The sequence below is a fragment of the Gouania willdenowi genome, chromosome 13 (genome assembly GCF_900634775.1).
Source record: "Gouania willdenowi chromosome 13, fGouWil2.1, whole genome shotgun sequence".
In the NCBI taxonomy this organism is placed as follows: Eukaryota; Metazoa; Chordata; class Actinopteri; order Blenniiformes; family Gobiesocidae; genus Gouania; species Gouania willdenowi.
Window position 1 is genome coordinate 18399601 of NC_041056.1, and position 17895 is coordinate 18417495.

Sequence of the window (17895 nt, forward strand, 5' to 3'; positions counted from 1 at the left end):
GTTCAAGAACAGGTTCCCAAAGAGGTCATAATGAGAGAACTTGTTTAAAAATCGCAATTTTTTTGTTTTTTACAAAACACTGTTTCAGGGAACATGAGCTGGGTGTAGACCAAGGTGAGACAGGTTAGATTTACCCTACTGATGATGTGTTGTTGCCATAGTAGTCGTGCTTTGAGCAATAAACATTTTCCCACTTGGGGTCTACATGAAGGAGTAGAGGAGCCAGGAAAATTAGCTTCTTTACTCCTTATGTGATCAGGTGAATGAAGCAATAATGTCAATTTGAATATCTAAACTGCTTGTTGGACAATGGTATCTGGATCACACCCTCTAAAGTGAGGTCTGTGTAGAGAGGGTATTTGAGGTTTTTCAGTGCCCATCAGGCACAGGGGTACACCATGTGCAAAACTCAGTGAATGTTCAGTTCATAAGTGAAAGGATATTTTACTTTTACTGTAAGTTTAGACACTCCAACTAACCGAGTACACATAGTTCTAGACTTTGCTAGAAAGCCATAGAACACCCACACAAGTAAAAGGAGAACATGCAAACTCCACACAAAAAGGTCCCAGGTGTCTTCTTTGTTAATCCAAAACCAGGAGCCAGGGCCTTCTTGCTGTGAGTTGCTACTACACCAATGCCCTAAATAGTTCTTCTCTTTGGGAATTCCTGATCAAAGTTGGATTTACCACTGCTGTGAGTACTAAGGACATCAGCTCAGGGAAAAAAGGATATTGGAGATGAAAAACAAGACGACGAGAAGCAAAAACCTTCTGGTTCTGTATTTTCTGCATTCTAAGCAATGCTACAAGCACTCGTGAAATATCTGTTTCCAGCCATCATACAACTCATAGTAATGAATGTGGCTTCTGGCCTGCAACCTTGGCAATGCCATTTGATGGATTTACACTTCCAGCTACCTCATTCTATGCTCATGTCACTTCTGGGTATCCTAATTGGTGTCAAGTATGCAATGTCTCACACTCACTTACCTTGCCTCAGGGAAACTTTAAGAATAATACCACACCATGTTCAAGCTGTCTATTGAAAGGAAGTAGAGTTATGTTTCTGACTGGTTTATCACATGTTATATTAAATTTCCCCAAATCCAGATATGAATTTATTGGGAAAAGTATTTGAGTACTGGGTCAGGTCCATCAATTCAACTTTAGTGTTTCTCTCCTTTACTGAAAAGGAAAAACATTTGTTCCAAAGGTAAAGCTGTACTGACCACAACCCTGATGTAAGTTTGCTTTGTTGGTTTTTGTAGTCATTGTGTGACACTGACAGTGTTCCCATATTTTCAGACACCAATGAGACATTTTCCTAACTAAACTAAACTTACTTTTCCTGAAAACCAAAGAGCTGAAAACTAGCAGGTAATTATTACGGTATGTGGTTTGCTCTTCTTCAGTCTCTCTCCTTACCGTGAATAGGCTCTTTATCCATGCAAATGTTTGGCAGACAATTTGATTCCTTCTGGATTGGTTTTGGAAGGCTTTTTGGTCTGTCTCGCTCTCTCCCTCTCTCTGTACATGTGTGTCTCTCTTTCCCTCTCGTTCTCTCTCTTTCCCTGCTGGCAACAGCATCCTACTGTTGGCAGGACTGACCAGAATAACAACAGTAACACCAGACATCCAGGAGGGAAAAAAACCCCTGATCCATTGAACTGGAGTTCTTGCCCCTTCATAATTACACTCACACCCATATCTTTCCCCGATTTTTCTCCCCAGTTTTTTTCACCACCGTTTGAGACTTCAGCTTAGGGTAATTAGCTAGGAGAGAATAAAACATCTGATCGGGAGAGGGGTGGTGCATTTTGGACCGAGATGGCTAACAGAAACATTCTGTGGCTCTTCTGTGGACTCTTCCTTTTAGCACTGATTCCCTCATCACTTCAAGGAGGTAAGTGTGTGCTACGGTCAAAGGATGGTTGAGTCCTAATCTTTAATCCATCAATCATACTTTAAACAGGTGCATTTGTCTCTCAGGATTTAAATCACACGTTATGGGACTTAAATTTGACAATGTTTAAAATCATTTTAAATTTAGTTATTAGCCTATTTAATTGAAACCTTCTTTTTTGTTATTTAGGCCAGTCCTTTATGATCTAAAATAAAATTTAAAAAACTAGATTTAAAGGAGACTTATCCACAATTAAAAAACATGTTACAGTTAAATTTTCTTTGGTGACTCTTTCTATTTCTCTAAATAGTGACAGTGATTGTTCAATACATTTCTTACTCTGTATTGTACAGCACATTATGTGTTGTATTTTACGGTTATCAAATGTGTTTCAAAAAGTATTGAAAAAGCTGGGTCAGTTCAGTTAAATGCAGTTCTTTTGCAATGTTCTGACTGGTTAATGCCTACTTGTTCTACACACACTGTCCATAATTTGAGCCATAATTTGACACGTTTCTATATCTGAATCTGCAAATTTATGTATTCCAAGTATGCCTACATGGTTGCAGCTGTTCAATGTTTCTTTTCAGGAAACACATGAGCTTAACATTCACCCCTGATGAACCTTCTTATGGGTGGACAGTGGAGTTTGTATGAGAGATTAATTTCCATTGCATCTTTAAGGTGCTGCTTATCTGCATCAGACAGACAGACAGACAAAGAGAAACTAACAGAGTAAATTTCCACTATGTTTTCCACTATCAGCTGGCAAGTCTTGCCCTGTCTTTCTCTCTCTCAAACACCCACTCTCTGCTGTCCGCATGGGTTCAATTGGTGCTTAGTTTGGGTTTTGGCTGAGGTTCTGTCGGCATCTGGATCCGGTACTGCTCTAGTTGAATCCATTCTTGTATCTATTTGCGTTGAGGACACAGCTATTTGTGTTCCTTATCTTTCTTTGTCCTAGAGTCCCAGGAGAGGCAGTATGTTGATGGGATCTGAAGCCCAAAGCACACATTGTGTCTTCATTAAATATTAGCTTTTACAGATGTTAAATATGCCCTCATGCAGACATGAACTAGTTTATTTATCTTAAGACTGACTCTAAAAGCACATTTTCTCTCTCTATGTCCTACCAAATTTAATATCCTCCTCTGTTTTTCAACTACTGCTAACATTTTGTAGTGAGTTTGTGATAAGATATGTAGCCAAAAAAGAAGCCAACATATGTCTATAATAGAGTTAGAAGGTCAGGCCATTGATATCAAACATTTTTGAGGTTTTTAAACAATTCCTACCTGCCTGTCAAATACATTACATGTATTTGTCTGTTAAATTAGCTGAGTAATTTAAAAAAAATAATTTTTAAACACCAAATCTTTAAGTGCATCCAACAAGGAAACGTGAAACTTGAATGCACTTTTTTCACTTTTTAAAGAAAGACTTGAGGGAAAAGAGTTGTGGTGTTGAACAAAAAAGCTTGTCAAAGAGAACATGACTATGTTCAGTTTGAAAATCACTTAGGATTCCATTTATGCTGACAGACACCAGAAGTTTGAACCTTTTGGTTTGGGGAGCGTTGTAAAATGACTTTGTTGTCGTTGTAGCTTTACCCTGTGTGATCATGTGTTATTTTCTGCGCTTCTTTAAATGCAAATCACTTTGTGCAATGCTCGTGAGTTTTGATGCATTGAACTAAATGAATGGAATGACTTCACATGTGACAGAGAGATCAAAGAGATAGCAGAAGGTTTATTCTTGCCTCGTCGGAAAATACCTTTTTTTTTTTCAAGGTTGAAATCTCTTTAGTATAAAAGAGTACTAACCACACAGACAAGATTACATTAGGAGAAATCTGTGATTGTCCTTGAGTGGGGTTTTTAGAGCTCAGAATTAAGCCTGACTGACAATCCTAAAGAGATATGGAGATGACTGCGCCCTGATGCAACTGATCCAACCTAATTGGATGAGTAAATTGAGAGGCCCTGAAAAAAAAAAAACATCCCAAGAATTTCTAAGAACAAAGAAACCTCAGGTTGTAACTGCTGCACATAAAGTTTTAAGAAAAGGCTGTGAATACTTGTACTATATATATATATATATGTGTGTGTGTGTGTGTTAAGAATTAAGGAAAAACTTTTCAATTTGCAATTTAATCAAATTTGGAGTTAGGAAAATTTTCAAAGAAATTGTGAATCGCTTTTTTTATGTTAATAAAGCAGATTTAGGTATGTGTTGAAGCAATGTGATAAACTCTGCACAACAGTTAATTTCACATACACGTTTGGCACTGGTGGGAGCCTTTTCAAATTTAGAGTGCTGTAAATACTGCAAATATATCTCAGTGTGGAGATCTTTGATTGTTATTCAATATGGTCACTGAGCTAGTTTTCAATTTTATGATTGTCACATCAAACTATGGTTCTCATGCGAGTAAAAACTTCTTAGTTGCTTAACCAGAGGTATGAATTAAGCTACATGTAATTAACATGTGTTCATGTTTTGCTCGCATATATGTTTCAAAAAGCCCATTTCTGGAAGTAGTTAAACTCTAAGCCATACACATCAGTTTTTTACAGAATTGTGTTCAGCTCTGTGGCACTTTGAATTGAACACAGAGTTGAGAATTTCAGACCTTTGGCTTCTGATTTAGTGAGAAATCCTTTATGATGAAAGTTCCACCCCAGATGCTGAAAATCTTCACTGTGCTAACATTTGAATCTTGGCTTAGGTGAAGTTCAAAAACTCTCCCAACTTATTACATTCATCTGCTTCAAATGAAGACGAGCTGAAATATTGAGCAAGTGTGAACAAGGAATCAAGTGGGTGTAGGCCTGAGAATAATGTTTATTCCAGAGATGATCTTCCTCTCTCCAATGTTTGGAATATAGACAGGGCACAAGGTGACTGACAGCTGTCACGTTTGATAGAAACAGATGTGATTTTGCCAAAATCCTTATTGTTTACGTACCGCTATTTGCAGCATTGCACTAAACCCAACGATAGACCGAATTTTATTTTTTAAGATACATTTGAACCTGTTATTAATTATCTCAAGAATGGTATTGCTTTATCATGCTGATAGAAAAAGAGTTGCCAAGTTGTGTGAGTGTATGTTGATGGCTGGAAAGACCTCAAGATGTAACCTTCACTAGTTTGTGGTGTAGTTTATGTTTGCCAATACGTTTCTAAAAAACACCCAGACAAATAGTATTACTTGACATCTTGTCACAAAAGAGTTGAGAAACTCTCTTAAACTTGAATAGAGACATTGTGGATCTGGAAGATATTACCAATTACTATGCAAGGGACTAAGCACAGAGCCTTGTGGAACGCCCAATGCAACAGTGATGCTAGATTTTAGAGCTGATTGATTGAAAATAGTGTTTGTAATGCAAATTTTTGGAGTGATGGTGTCAAAGACCACGCGTAAATCGTGGAGGATAAATATAGTTGGAAGTCTGAAGAAAAACTGTATTTTATTTGAGCTTATTTATGTTGCTAAACAGGACCTCTCCATGAAGATGAATTTTAAGAGGGTATATATAGACCTTAGATGCAACTACAGTATGTGTGAGCAATAGGGATGCTTATAGTTAACCATGTCGCTGTTAACCCATAACAAAATCTTAAACTGACTAATACTAACGGTAAGTTTTCTAAATCAGGTACTTATGTCAGTCAACTCATGGTGGTGTGTAAACACATATAACAAAAGGAGCAACAGGTGGACACTTTGTGAGCAAAACAGAGCCCTGTAACAATTTCACCCAAAAAGATGTTGAGGTAATTTGCAAAATATGCTGTACAGCCAGGGATGTTTTTTGCTATGGCCAATGGACTACCACCCATGGTGCAATCTACAGTATGTGGGGGAGCATGAGCGACCTCAGCACCCTAAAAAAAAAAAAACTCACCAGTTTTCTAGACTACAGCTCATTTTAAAGTTAATTTAGTGCAGTTGGTGCTGGGGCGTCAACTTGCTGCTTATAGTCATTCAGGTTGTGTGTAACACACACGAGGTAACAAGCGCACGTACACAGCCCCTGACGTGACCTAAATATGTGTTCAAACTCGCCCTGACCCGTCTGGTTCCGTCGGGCTCTGGTCATGTATGATATCCATCCTGTGTGAGAGTCTCAAAGGAAAAGCAAGGAGGAGGGGTGAGGGATAGTCCGACATCTGGATGATGGATCCACGTTTCATTTCTACCATCTTGATCCAAGCCGACAGTAGCTGAAGCAGAAAGGCGGGTCTTGCAGTTAACAGATTGCAGCATGTCAACATGTTGCTTTTTCTTAATAAAAAACAGTGAAAAGATTAATAAAGATAAATCCTATTCCCCCATGCCCCCTCAACAATTCTTAATAAAACATTTCAATCTTAATAGTAAAGGTTATTGATCGGTTAATGAGCATCGATTATCGGTTATAAAATAAAACAAAATAGTCATTGTGATAGGCTACCCTAAATAGGATATGTACATATAGATTACCATGGTTTTAAAATAGTTGGCGCTTTCACCAGGGGTGAATTAAGGACCTTTCTCTGTTGAGTTGAGGGTTCATCCAATGCTTGTGTTGGTTTCTTCCAGGATCCAACAGGCATGTGATGGACTTGTTTAGGCTTTTCCATATGTTGTGGTGTACTGTACAAATTTTGTCTCTAAACTGTAATTTTGTTATTCTGTTCATTGTGCAAACTGTAACTTATATTCAAGATGGATGGATAAGTTTTAAGTTTAAAAATATTACATTTGATTTTCAATTATTTTATTATTATTTTACATCCCTGTTGCTGTTTCATTGCCCTGCTATCCCTATGTTGAGTTCTCTAAGGAGGTATGCTACGAACCTAGATTACCTCTTAGCGCTCTAACTTCCGAGATTTAATCAGTGTGTACTGTAATACAAACCTTGCTGAAGCTTAATCACTATGGCAATTAATGCTGAACGGCTAACCTGGTAACCACGTTTTTTTCTGGCTTTTTTGTTAGCGAGTCCTAAAGCCCCGCCTCCTGACCAATCCGATCTCTTAGAAAACAACCTGCCCATTGCTAGATGATCCTGGTGGGTGCAGATCTGACAGCTGCATTTAGGAAAGAAGATTATTATTGAGAAATGAATCCTTTCATTTACCGATGACATCCTTTAGGAAAGATATAGATTTATATCTAATGGACTGATCTACAGCTGATAAAGCCTGTGTGTCGATCGTATGCGCGGATGGCTGAAGTCATTCATTCATTCATTCATTCATTCATTCATATGCTGGGGCTGACATTATCAGCAGGAACAGGCACAGTGTGCTCTCATCCCAGTGTGTGTGATAGTCAGAGGTCGACTTGAATAGAAACACGTGTGTGCTATAAAGTTTAACTGCAGAGCGCTGTTCGTTTATCATCCAAAGGATTTATATAATAAATGTGTCAGCAGCTTCCTGCCTGAATTCTTTTATTCCTGCCTTTTCTGTAACAACAATGCTGTCTTTGGTCTGAATTATGGATTTTAATTATTCATCATCTGAAACTTCAGTAACCTGGTCAGTACCAAGTTAAGAAGTGGAGATCAGATCTGAGCGCGTATAAAAGCTCCGCCTCCTGCTGTGCGCTGCACTAACAGTGTTGCTCTTCACTGACAATGGATTTATATTCATTATATTTGTTTAAGATCATAAGCTGTTCCTCCATTCATTGTAAAGACGCTCAGTCTGCCAGTTCTCTCCATTGATTGGTCAGACGCTCCAATCTCCACCCCTTTCATGTCCACGCGCTTGTAGCGAGGCTGTAAACACTTGGCTTAAATTAGCGTGTTGTGATCATAGGTGATCGACGTTTGTAAGGCAGCTCCTGTCTGACAGGGAATGTTTGGTTAGTTGAAGCCAGCTAACGGAGATGAATCCAATCTAGATTTGTAACATAGGCCCAAATAGAGCATATTACTTAATGAATACCCTGTAAATCCTGCAGGTAATCTCTTCTTGTTTCACCAAAAAAATCTGTGTGCTTTTTTCAGAACTAAATTGTGACTGAGTCTGACAACAATGACAAACTGAACCCAAATTCAACATCAGGAGTTCATGAACTTAAGCCGCACTTCACCAAAACACAAATAGTCATCAGCGGTTATCCGAGACTTTATTACAGAACATTCCGAAATATTTTTCTTCTTCTTTGGTTTAAAGAAAAAGGACCTTCCTCCACGACCTTGAAGACCTTGTGCTCTTCATATTAATTGTGTCCTCCTTACAAATTCCTGCATAACCCCGTAAACGAAGAATGTCAATGCTTGATGGGATGATGACAAGCTATCAAGGGGTTTAGGTGATTGATCAGAGGTCAGTGGATACAGAGAAGGAGATTTACAGGAAGCAAACACACTGCAGATGAAGAAAGGAGAAAAATCCAGACGGTATTTGCCAGTTAATCATCAGACTTCTTGGTGAGGTGAGGTCCTCCTCTGTTTAGAGTGATTCCTTTACCTTACAGTTTCCTTCACATTGTATCACTCACTTTCAATCAAATGTAATTCACTGCAGTCTAAGTAATCTTTCAGATTGAATAAACCAAAAAATGTGGCTTTAACTTTATTAAACCCTTTTTTAGATTAGTTAAATTGTTTTGAGTGAGCGTCACATAACTAGTAGTAAGACATTTTATCACTTTAATAGTTTGAGATATTTTTTGTAGATCAACTTTCAACATAAAACTAAACAGAACAGGGATATTTTTTTTGTCATGGCCTTGCCAGAATAGAGCCGATGATCTCATTGACTCTGCTGCACTTATAATGGGTGGTGCAGTACCAAGTTGGGACTGTAAGGAAACGTGACAAGTAAAGTAGACGTGTTCTCACTCGTCTTACTTGCAGCAGTAAGACAGGAAATCCTCCTTTTGACAGTAAAACAGGGAAGCAGAAGTGAAGAGAATCAATCAACCTTGACCTGCTGACTAATATGTATAGTCCATGTTTCTGAGAGTGAATGCCAATGGGCAGAGTGACAGAAACACATATATATAATATATATAATTACAAGTATTTTTATTTTATATTCAAACAATATGACTAGAAAATTGTATATAAAACTCTTAACCATTATGTTAAAATGTATTTGTAAAAGAACTTGTGTGAGTGTTTTTCAACAATGCTTTGTACACCAGGTCATCATCTTGGTTACTTTACATAGATTTTCCTTTTTAAAATTTTCTTTCCCCTTTTGTTATTTGTTATGGGTATCTATTAAGACAGAAACGCCCTGTAATATACTTCCCCTAAATTACACACTCAATAAACATGAATGAAGGCTGCAGTTACTAAACACATCGTATTTTAGGCCGAGCTGCCTGACTCAAAACGCCACTAACTTTGTTCCTCTTGTTCTTCTTCTTGTTGTGTGCACTACTACTCTGTTATTCGTGAACAGATCAGGCTGAATTTTGGTAGGTATATTCTATAGATCTGTACGCATCGACGATCAGAGCCCGATTTTAGATTTGGGGCCCAGGGGGTCCCCAAGGAGCCCCAAAATAAAAAAAAGAAAAGAAAATTGATTTCTCATTTATTTGCGAATCTAATATTACAACGGTTGGGGGTAACGAATCATTGGCACGTACCGATATATAAATGGGGCCATTATCCCGTACGTGTCACGGGGGCCCCATTTTTCAAATCACTACTCTTTCGTTAGTTTTTGTTAGATCGGAATGCAGTTTGGTATGAATACTCTATGAATAAATATAATAAGACGCTCTGAGCCCTTTTTTTGAAATGGGGCCCAGGGGCCCACTCCCCATTTCAGGTAATTTCCAAATTTATGGGAACATAGTCATGTGATATATCGTGTCAAAGGTAATTCAACATAGATTACCATTATGCCTCGCACAATTCCATTAGGCCCCCTTTTTTTTGGCAATTTCCATTAAAGTCGTTTCCTCATTTATTTGTTAGTCAAACACTGTATTGCGACAGTTGTTGGTACCGAGTCATTGACACATACCAATATATGAATGGGGCCCCTTACACCATATCTTTTCAAGTGATTACTCCTCCATTAATGCTCGTTGAATCTGGCTGTGTTTTGATATTCTATTTTTTTACTGTGTGGAACCGAGTCATTTGACTGAATTCTCTGAAACGTGCTATTTGGCATGGAGACGTTATGCGGGCTCGGCCGTAGTTCATCAGAACTTGTTTTGGCAGTTCTTTAAAATAGAAAGCCTCAGAAACATGTAGCTCTTTGATATAGCCCGTTTTGGTCCTGATCGATTGAATCTTCAGTTTTGACACACAGCAACTTGACTCTGTTGAATAACCATTCTATTTCTTTTCATGATTTATGATTTGCTGCTTGGATCTGAGGCTTTCATGTCTATGATCAGGAAAAACAGGAAGGAAGTAAAGCTGAGTGTGTAGGTTGGGAGCAGATATAATCCTGTAAGATCCTCAGCATGTTTTTTTGCTTCCACTCCATCCAACATTATACTGTGAACATTTGGGGGGAGGTGGTAGGGGGAAATAAACACCAAAGACATCTTTGAGTCTTGTTTTCTGAGTTAAAAATGATGGATGTAGTTGTGAATCTTTGCCTTGTGAATTATTCCATTCTTTATCCATGCTGCCTTATATCAGGGACAGCTGTAAACTGCTTGGCTTTGTTTTGAGTACATGTCTTATTTGCTGCTGATAGACTTAAGGCTTTACTCTCTCTAATGTGTCTTCCAGGTGTGTACGTCCCACCTGGTGTCGGGCTTGGACAAGGAGGTACCGGACAAGGAAATGCATATTATGGGGGTAAGAAAGCATGCAAATGCAGTCTGACCTGATATATCACAAAACAAAACTATGGTTTGGTATGTGCAGGGTACAAAATACAAGAATACAATTGTTTTTTATGAACAAATATTAAATATTGCCTTACATTTATGCAAATTGGTAATAGTGATGGAGGTAAGCTACATATGTAGCCACAGCTGTCACAGGCCAGATAGACACCAAATCATATCATGTATGAATAAAAGGTAATGTTAGAAATGTATCAACTTTACAGGAAACTGGACTGTGAAGTGCCAAGAATTCTTGACAAATTCTTAACACAACTTGGTTTTTTTCTTTAATTTAATATTTAAACCTGTGACTGTCCTCTGAGTGTCCCTACGAAGAAAAGCAATCTGCGTGACAAAAACTTTAAAAAAAAACAAATGAATGAAAGAAAGTCTGCATTGTATCAGACATGATACTTTTTTTTAATTAAATTAAAACCCACTACAGCCTGTGAAGAATTCAAATTGTATTTTTATGTATATGTGAATAAGATTTATGACACAAGCCAGAAGTCATGAAAAAAGTCAGATGAAAGTCAGCTGGTGTATTCTTTTGCTGTGCCAGAAGTTGCCCATCATCTTCTTACATGTATGCATACTCTGAATCAATGATCCAACTGTGTTTTCTTTTAGGGGCTTCTGGAGGGGTCCCTGGAGGGGTCCCTGGAGGGGTCCCTGGGGGCTATAAACCAGCCAAAGCTGCAGGTAAGTAACAGAAGCATTAGATTTATAGGTTTACTCTTCCCAAAACCCAAATGTTAGGGTTATAAATTGTTTTGTTGAGATGTTTCCAGTTCAACATAATGTAATTTTTGGTCTGTTAATATCAAAAGAAGCATTTCTAAATATTTCAAAATACGATGTGTCCCTAATGATTATCCCTCATCCAAAAGTGTAGTATTTCCACCTGTTTCCTATGCTAATGTGTTTATTGGCTGTGTTGCAGATAATTTGTCTGATGTTTTCCATTCCACACATGCATAGCAGATACACTGTGAATTGCTGGCAAACACTCCTACAGCAACAGGTCACTAACCACGCATATGCAACGTTCTGGCACAACATCGTCACTCATTTGCTAGACAGTTAAACTTCCACATTGTTTTTTCTTTCCTTCCAAAAACCACAATAGAAAAAAAAAGTCCTGACAGTTGGTGTTTATAAGACTTTTTAGCTCAATCTCACCATTTTTATTTTAATAAATTATTTCGTAAACATTTAATTAAGGAGCATTTATTAGCAAAATTTGAAGCAAAATATCAAGAAAAAAAAACCATTAAGTTGTGATTAATGTTATTGTCAACACTTTCTAATGTTGTGCTGTATAAAAAAGGCGTAGGTTGATGGGTGCTATTACTGCTGTTCATCCAGTTTATTAGAAGACATGTACATGGTGTAATAGGATTATGTGATGATGACTGTACCTATGTGACCCTGGCAGGAGGAGGTTATGGGGGTGGAGGTCAAGGCGTGGTTCCAGGTGGGCTGGTGCCAGGAGGAGTTGGTGCCGGTGGCCAAGGCTATAGAGGATTGCTAGCAGGTTCGAATCCAGGAAAACTATTAAACTCATTAATAAGGGGAAACTTAAAACTGCCAAAACACATAGCAAATAAGTAGAAAACAAGATTATGTTACACCAGAAAACTTAATCACTCACCATGACAATGCTTGTTTTTAACTCAACAGGAGCAGGTGGAAAAGGTCCAAAACCAGGTAGGCATGACTTTAATAGGCAGTTTTATATTTACCAGAAAGTAAGAAGTGGACATGATTGTAATATACTGTATATGTGCAAAAAAGGCTCGTCTCCTTGCTAGATCAATTAAAGATTCCAGCAAGTTAATTTTGTCTTCTGTTTTAGATATGTGTTTATTTTTGATATGTTTCTTTTATTCAGACAAGGTTTGTCAAGACGTTTTTTTTTGACTGTCAACTTCCAATCTTCCTCAGAGATGATTGCTTTGATGTATCCCTACGAGTTCTCTCATAAGGAAAGCATCAAAGCATCTTCTGATGGCTTTCATGTGTCCTTATGAGTTTTTTCTCATGAAAGATAAAAATGTCCTGAAATACCTGAAATCTGAATAAACAAAACCTTAACATATATTATTTGTAAGGCTGTAAAACCTATTCAGGCTTTCTACAGTGTGGAAGGTTCCTTTACATGGTGTCTTCAAAAAAAAAGGTGTATGGGATCAAATTAGGGTCATAAAGATTATGTGTGAAATCTGTGTGTAAAAAAATTATTTGTATTTGTAAAACACATTTTGTGTCTACAATATATTGCACAATGAAGGACGAAGGGGGCGTTTCCAACGGGAAGCCCTCCGATGGTGTTTTGTAAGCTGAATGCTGATTGGCTGGTCCACAAACGCAATTAAACCAGGGTCAAAATTCGTTTGTGTATTTGGTTTTGTACTTGTAAGAGAAAACTTCTCACACGCACACAAAAGCAGTTTTGCAGACACAAAACATGTTGTACAAATATTTTTTTCACGCACAGATTTTTTTTTACGCACAGATTTTTGTTGCGCACACAAAATCTTTATGACCCTTATTTGATCCCATAGAATAATAATAAAGTGAATTGTTTGACCTCATATAAAATACTTTAATGTTACAAACACGACCTCACAGAGAGTTTTTCGATTGCTCGCCACTAAGTTTTCTTCTTTCCCCATGCAGGGTATTTTCCTCTGCTTTAGATTACACAGACGTCACTGCAGTTTAGGGTTCCCTGAATGGGGTTTAACCACTCCCATACCCCAGAGGTATTATTAAAGAGTGTTGATTGGCAGAGAGCAAACCACGCCATCAGCGCCTGTTGAACAATAGTGCCAGTTCACTGATTAATGTTATTATACAGTTGGACCCTCACAATGTCTGGAAACCTCCACACTGGCTTTCACCCACAAACCTTTTCACGGATACGGATACAGCAAATGTTTTCTCTCGTTGTATTTTATTCCACGCCACATTGCAATGTGTTGCCCTCATTTAATTTCCCTAAGCATGGCTGATACAATCTCAACCTACCTCTCTGTTAAGCAAGATAAGAAACCCAGCTCTAGTCTTTGCAGCCCTGATAACAATATATTGGAAGTGCTGCACTACTTACACAAGTTCCTGGAGAGCCCTTGACCTTAAATTTATTATTTAGTTGAAGTTGACTTTGGGTGAGCAACAGGATTTTGCTTTGCATACAAGATTTGGAAAGTATTTGAGTTCCTCCGTTTCCTTTCAAGGTGTATACGGTGGAAGTTCAGATAAGGAGAATAAGGACGCAAACTCTAAAATTGCTTCTCCTGTCTGCTTGCAATTTTGGTTTTGGAACCTCGGGTTAATTAGGAGAAAAAGCATTGTGAAGTGAAAGGTGATAGTTACATTCAGGTGTTGAATGAAAGAAAAACCTAAAAGCCAAAGGGGAGCTGCAGTTTGTTCCGCAGTCTTTCACCCAGGGGTCCTTTTGGGTTGATTTGAATCAGTGAAGCTTCTTTCTTTTTTGGGATAGTTCGCTTCAGGAAATCCAAATCTGAATATGAGAACATTCAGGCCTTGTTTCATGTGTTCATAAATATACAAACAGATGTCCATTGTTCACCTGTTGCAACATCGTAGCCGGAACAGACTGTCTGTCACTTAGGTCAACATTTGGCTTATGCTACAGAGAAGAAAAAAAACATTTAACATTATGAGCCGTTTGCATATTAAAACATGATGTTATGTTGCTAGTGTTACACACACACTCACTACACAACTATTCATTCTAATATTGAATTCCAGCAGTGACATTCGTAGAAATGCACCTTGACTGGCCTGTAATGGAGAACAGCAGCTGGCGATGTGCGTAGCGTGACTGCAGTGGATTGAAGTGTAGCTCGGGCAAAACCTTGTAAATGTTTGACTAATTGTGAAGTCTGTCAGCAGTCAACTTCAACATTACAAAAGCTGGAAGGAGCGTTTTCTTCATGAGCAGCTGTTGGACTCCGGCTGTCTTCCTGTGCCGCCGAGAGTAAAAGTGGATTCTTATGTGATTAAAGCCAAAGCTTGGCATTTATTAAGTAGCATTTTTCAGTTAAGGCAATAATACATTCTATTGAGTTACTGTTTAGCTGTTTCTGTTGCTTTTAGACACAATATGATTGGTCAGTTAAAAGTGAAATAAAACGTGTGTTGGTCCTCAGCTGACCAAAACTGACCTAAATTAGATATGATGCTCAATATGTGCTTCATCTTATAGATATGTTGGTAATTGCTACCAGAGGTGTAAAGAGTACAGATATATTCTACTCAAGTAGATGTACTGTAACTTGATTGACATTGTACTGAAGTATAAGTACAAGTAAGTCATACATAAAATACTGAAGTAAAAGTAAAAATAATCTAAATTTAATAGTACTCAAAGTAAAAGATACTAGTTACATTCACCCCCCACGTTTATTTTTGGTAATAAATCTTGCCATGGTTCTCTTGCGTTAACATCTCATGTATAAACTTAAAAAGGAAGAGACCAAATATTGCACAATTGGAACTTAATTTATTTTCCACAAAGGCATCTGAATAAAATAAAAGGTTTTTCAAAATGTGCAATTTAACACAAATGAACAAATAACACGACTTAATTAAATTCAAAATAAAAAACATATTAGGCTTTAAGTTTAGCTACATTTATGCACTCTACATCAGTGCCATGCCAAATGTGTCATGTGGCTAACAACACAATAGGTAGAAACCACAACCTAACTGAAGAAAGTGGCATGACTAAGAACATATGTATGATGTTCAATGTGCCTTCATAAACTGCTGACCTAAAATCAGTGCAGTGCTGTGGTTTTTAAACTCTGACAACAACGCACTGATGATCCGAACCGTTGAACGTATAACCTCCACTTAATGCTGTTCTGGTGCGGTGCATTGCGTTTAATTTTGGTCGGCTCTGATGTGATGCATTTGATTGTTGTATGGACATTTCATTTTTTTGTATACTTTCACAATGTCCATTCATCATTTTAGAACAAAAAATATTGACGTGTGTACTTGTAATCCATTACTTTCACATCTGGTAATTACAGTAGTATGATTGGTCAGTCTGAATGTTACATTCAGCAGGGATGCTCAACGTTACTTAATGGCATGATTAAAACAGAGTAGTAATAGATTTAGGCTTACTTTTCTATTACCCCCCAAGAAGCACATGCGTATCGATTTAAAATTCTGTTGGTTTTGTTTTCATTGTAGCTTTTCCAACTAATTGCTCCAAAGGATAAAATCAAGGTCATGAACTGAGTTATGATACAATTATTGTGCAATATAACTCAGCGCAATAACACAAATCGCCTAAAATGATCTCATGAGCAAAAGATTGTAAAATGGGACATTTTTCTCCAGTTGACGTTTATATGAAAGTCCAGGTGTGTGTGTGTGTGTGTGTGTGCGTGTGTGTGTGTGTGTGTGTGTGTGTGTGTGTGTGTGTGCCAGCAGAGTTTGTCTATGTTTGCTTATAGATTTGGCTAAATTGAAGTTATATAAAGACAGGATAAAGTTTCTTGTCTCGACCATCCAGCAGTCCAATTATTAGTAGCCAGGAAGCAGCCTGATGGTTTGGTCCCATCGCCATGCCTTACTGATGGTTTTAAGAACTGTCAACTTTATCGTGACTGCTTTAAACAAGTAAGGAGAAAAAGAGGTGAAGTAAGGAGTCAGAGAGAATCTATAACTCTTTCTGTGTGTATCCACACGCCTCTGAACAACCCATCAAACTCTAAACACTTTTCCTTGTGCAACACTAGTGCTCAGGGAGCCCTCAGAGAGAAAGGAGGCTGATTGATTGAGGATTTTAGGATGAAAGTGTTTTGCAGTAGAAGATGAGCTCAAAGGCAGGTTTTGGTGTCCCGGAGCACACATGCTTCTCATTACTGCTGTTCAGGCCTGTATCCTCTGAGTTGGGAAGAACAGACACATCTGCACGTGAACGGGCAAATATGTCCATAGTCTTCATACGTTTGCAATCATGAATTGATCCACAAGTATGCAGACAGACATAAATACTAATCTGTATCCTGATGATGATTTGGTGACAGACAGTGTTTTTTTTTTTGTCGGGCCTGATTTTTTTCTTTTTTACTATTGTTCTACATTAATTCACTGTGTCAAGCTTTGACGGTGCTGGAACCTGAACCGTCTGCACAGGAAATCTTCTCGAGACCAACACCGCACACATATTAGGCTGAACCTGGCCGGATATATACACAGTAAACACAGCATGCTTGTTCACACAGGAAAAAATGCCTGTTTACTCCCAAACGCCTTTTTTTTTTCTTCACTTCTTTAATGTTTGCAGTAATTCATCCCAGGATTTCAGATGACGTTTGAGTAAAGCCTGATAAGACTGGATCTTTATTAGTTTTTAATAGTATGTAATCGGTCATGCATCTCTCACATTAGGTTCTGCCTGTTATTATCCACCCACACCGAACCACTACGCTCAGTTTATCTCATTTCTAGCTCTTTAATGTTTCACCAGCTTATTCTGTTCAGCTAGCAGATTTCTACCAAGCCTCTATTCCTGTTTATTGTGATCAGGATTGCTGGAACATCCTATATTATTCTTGGTGCAAAGCACGGTGCACCCTGGACAGGTTACTGGTCTATTGCAGGGCCAAGACAACTTTTTCTCTTTAAAATAATATTCCCATATGTGAAAACATCCAAACAATGTTGAAAAGTCACTATTCAAACTTCAATACTAGGTTTGAAAACCATTTCTCTTGATTTGTTGGCAGGTTCAATGCATCAGCCTCATCCTAAGAGGAAGCAATGTAGTATTTATTGTAAAATCACTTCGAGCTTATGTGTGCAGTGCGCAGATGTTGCTCCTGCTTTTTGAAAGCAGTGTAATTTAGAATAATCATTTTTAAAAGTGTCATTAGTGGGTGATGTATGCTTGTATCAATGTATTGAGTAACACATGTTTCCAGTGCGCTTTAACTCATTCATTAAAATACTCGTGTTGTGAAATAGTGTCAAGCCCAGATATAATCCCCCCTCTGTGAAATGTCTGCCCTGGAATTTTTAAATACTTATCAGGCCTGATTAATATCCTGTGATAAGTGGCTCTTGTATGACTTCAGGCTTTGGCTCTCCCCAGCTCTATTGAGTCCAATTTGTGAGTGAGC

General features: G+C 38.0%; 1 protein-coding gene across 10 annotated transcripts in view; it reads left to right on the forward strand.

Annotated features, from left to right (window-relative positions):
* Positions 1 to 1611: 1611 nt before the first annotated feature.
* The window catches only part of elna (elastin a), a 56059-nt gene continuing 39775 nt past the window's right edge, over positions 1612 to 17895 (forward strand). For 4 of the 10 annotated variants that reach the window (XM_028464037.1, XM_028464032.1, XM_028464034.1 and 1 more), the window contains exons 1-5: positions 1612 to 1905; positions 10623 to 10691; positions 11354 to 11425; positions 12162 to 12260; positions 12407 to 12433. In XM_028464037.1, coding sequence (XP_028319838.1) covers positions 1830 to 1905; positions 10623 to 10691; positions 11354 to 11425; positions 12162 to 12260; positions 12407 to 12433 — 343 coding nt within the window. In that variant the 5' untranslated portion in view covers positions 1612 to 1829. The remainder of the gene's footprint in view (positions 1906 to 10622; positions 10692 to 11353; positions 11426 to 12161; positions 12261 to 12406; positions 12434 to 17895) is intronic. The other 6 variants (XM_028464028.1, XM_028464029.1, XM_028464030.1 and 3 more) reach the window with 3 other exon arrangements.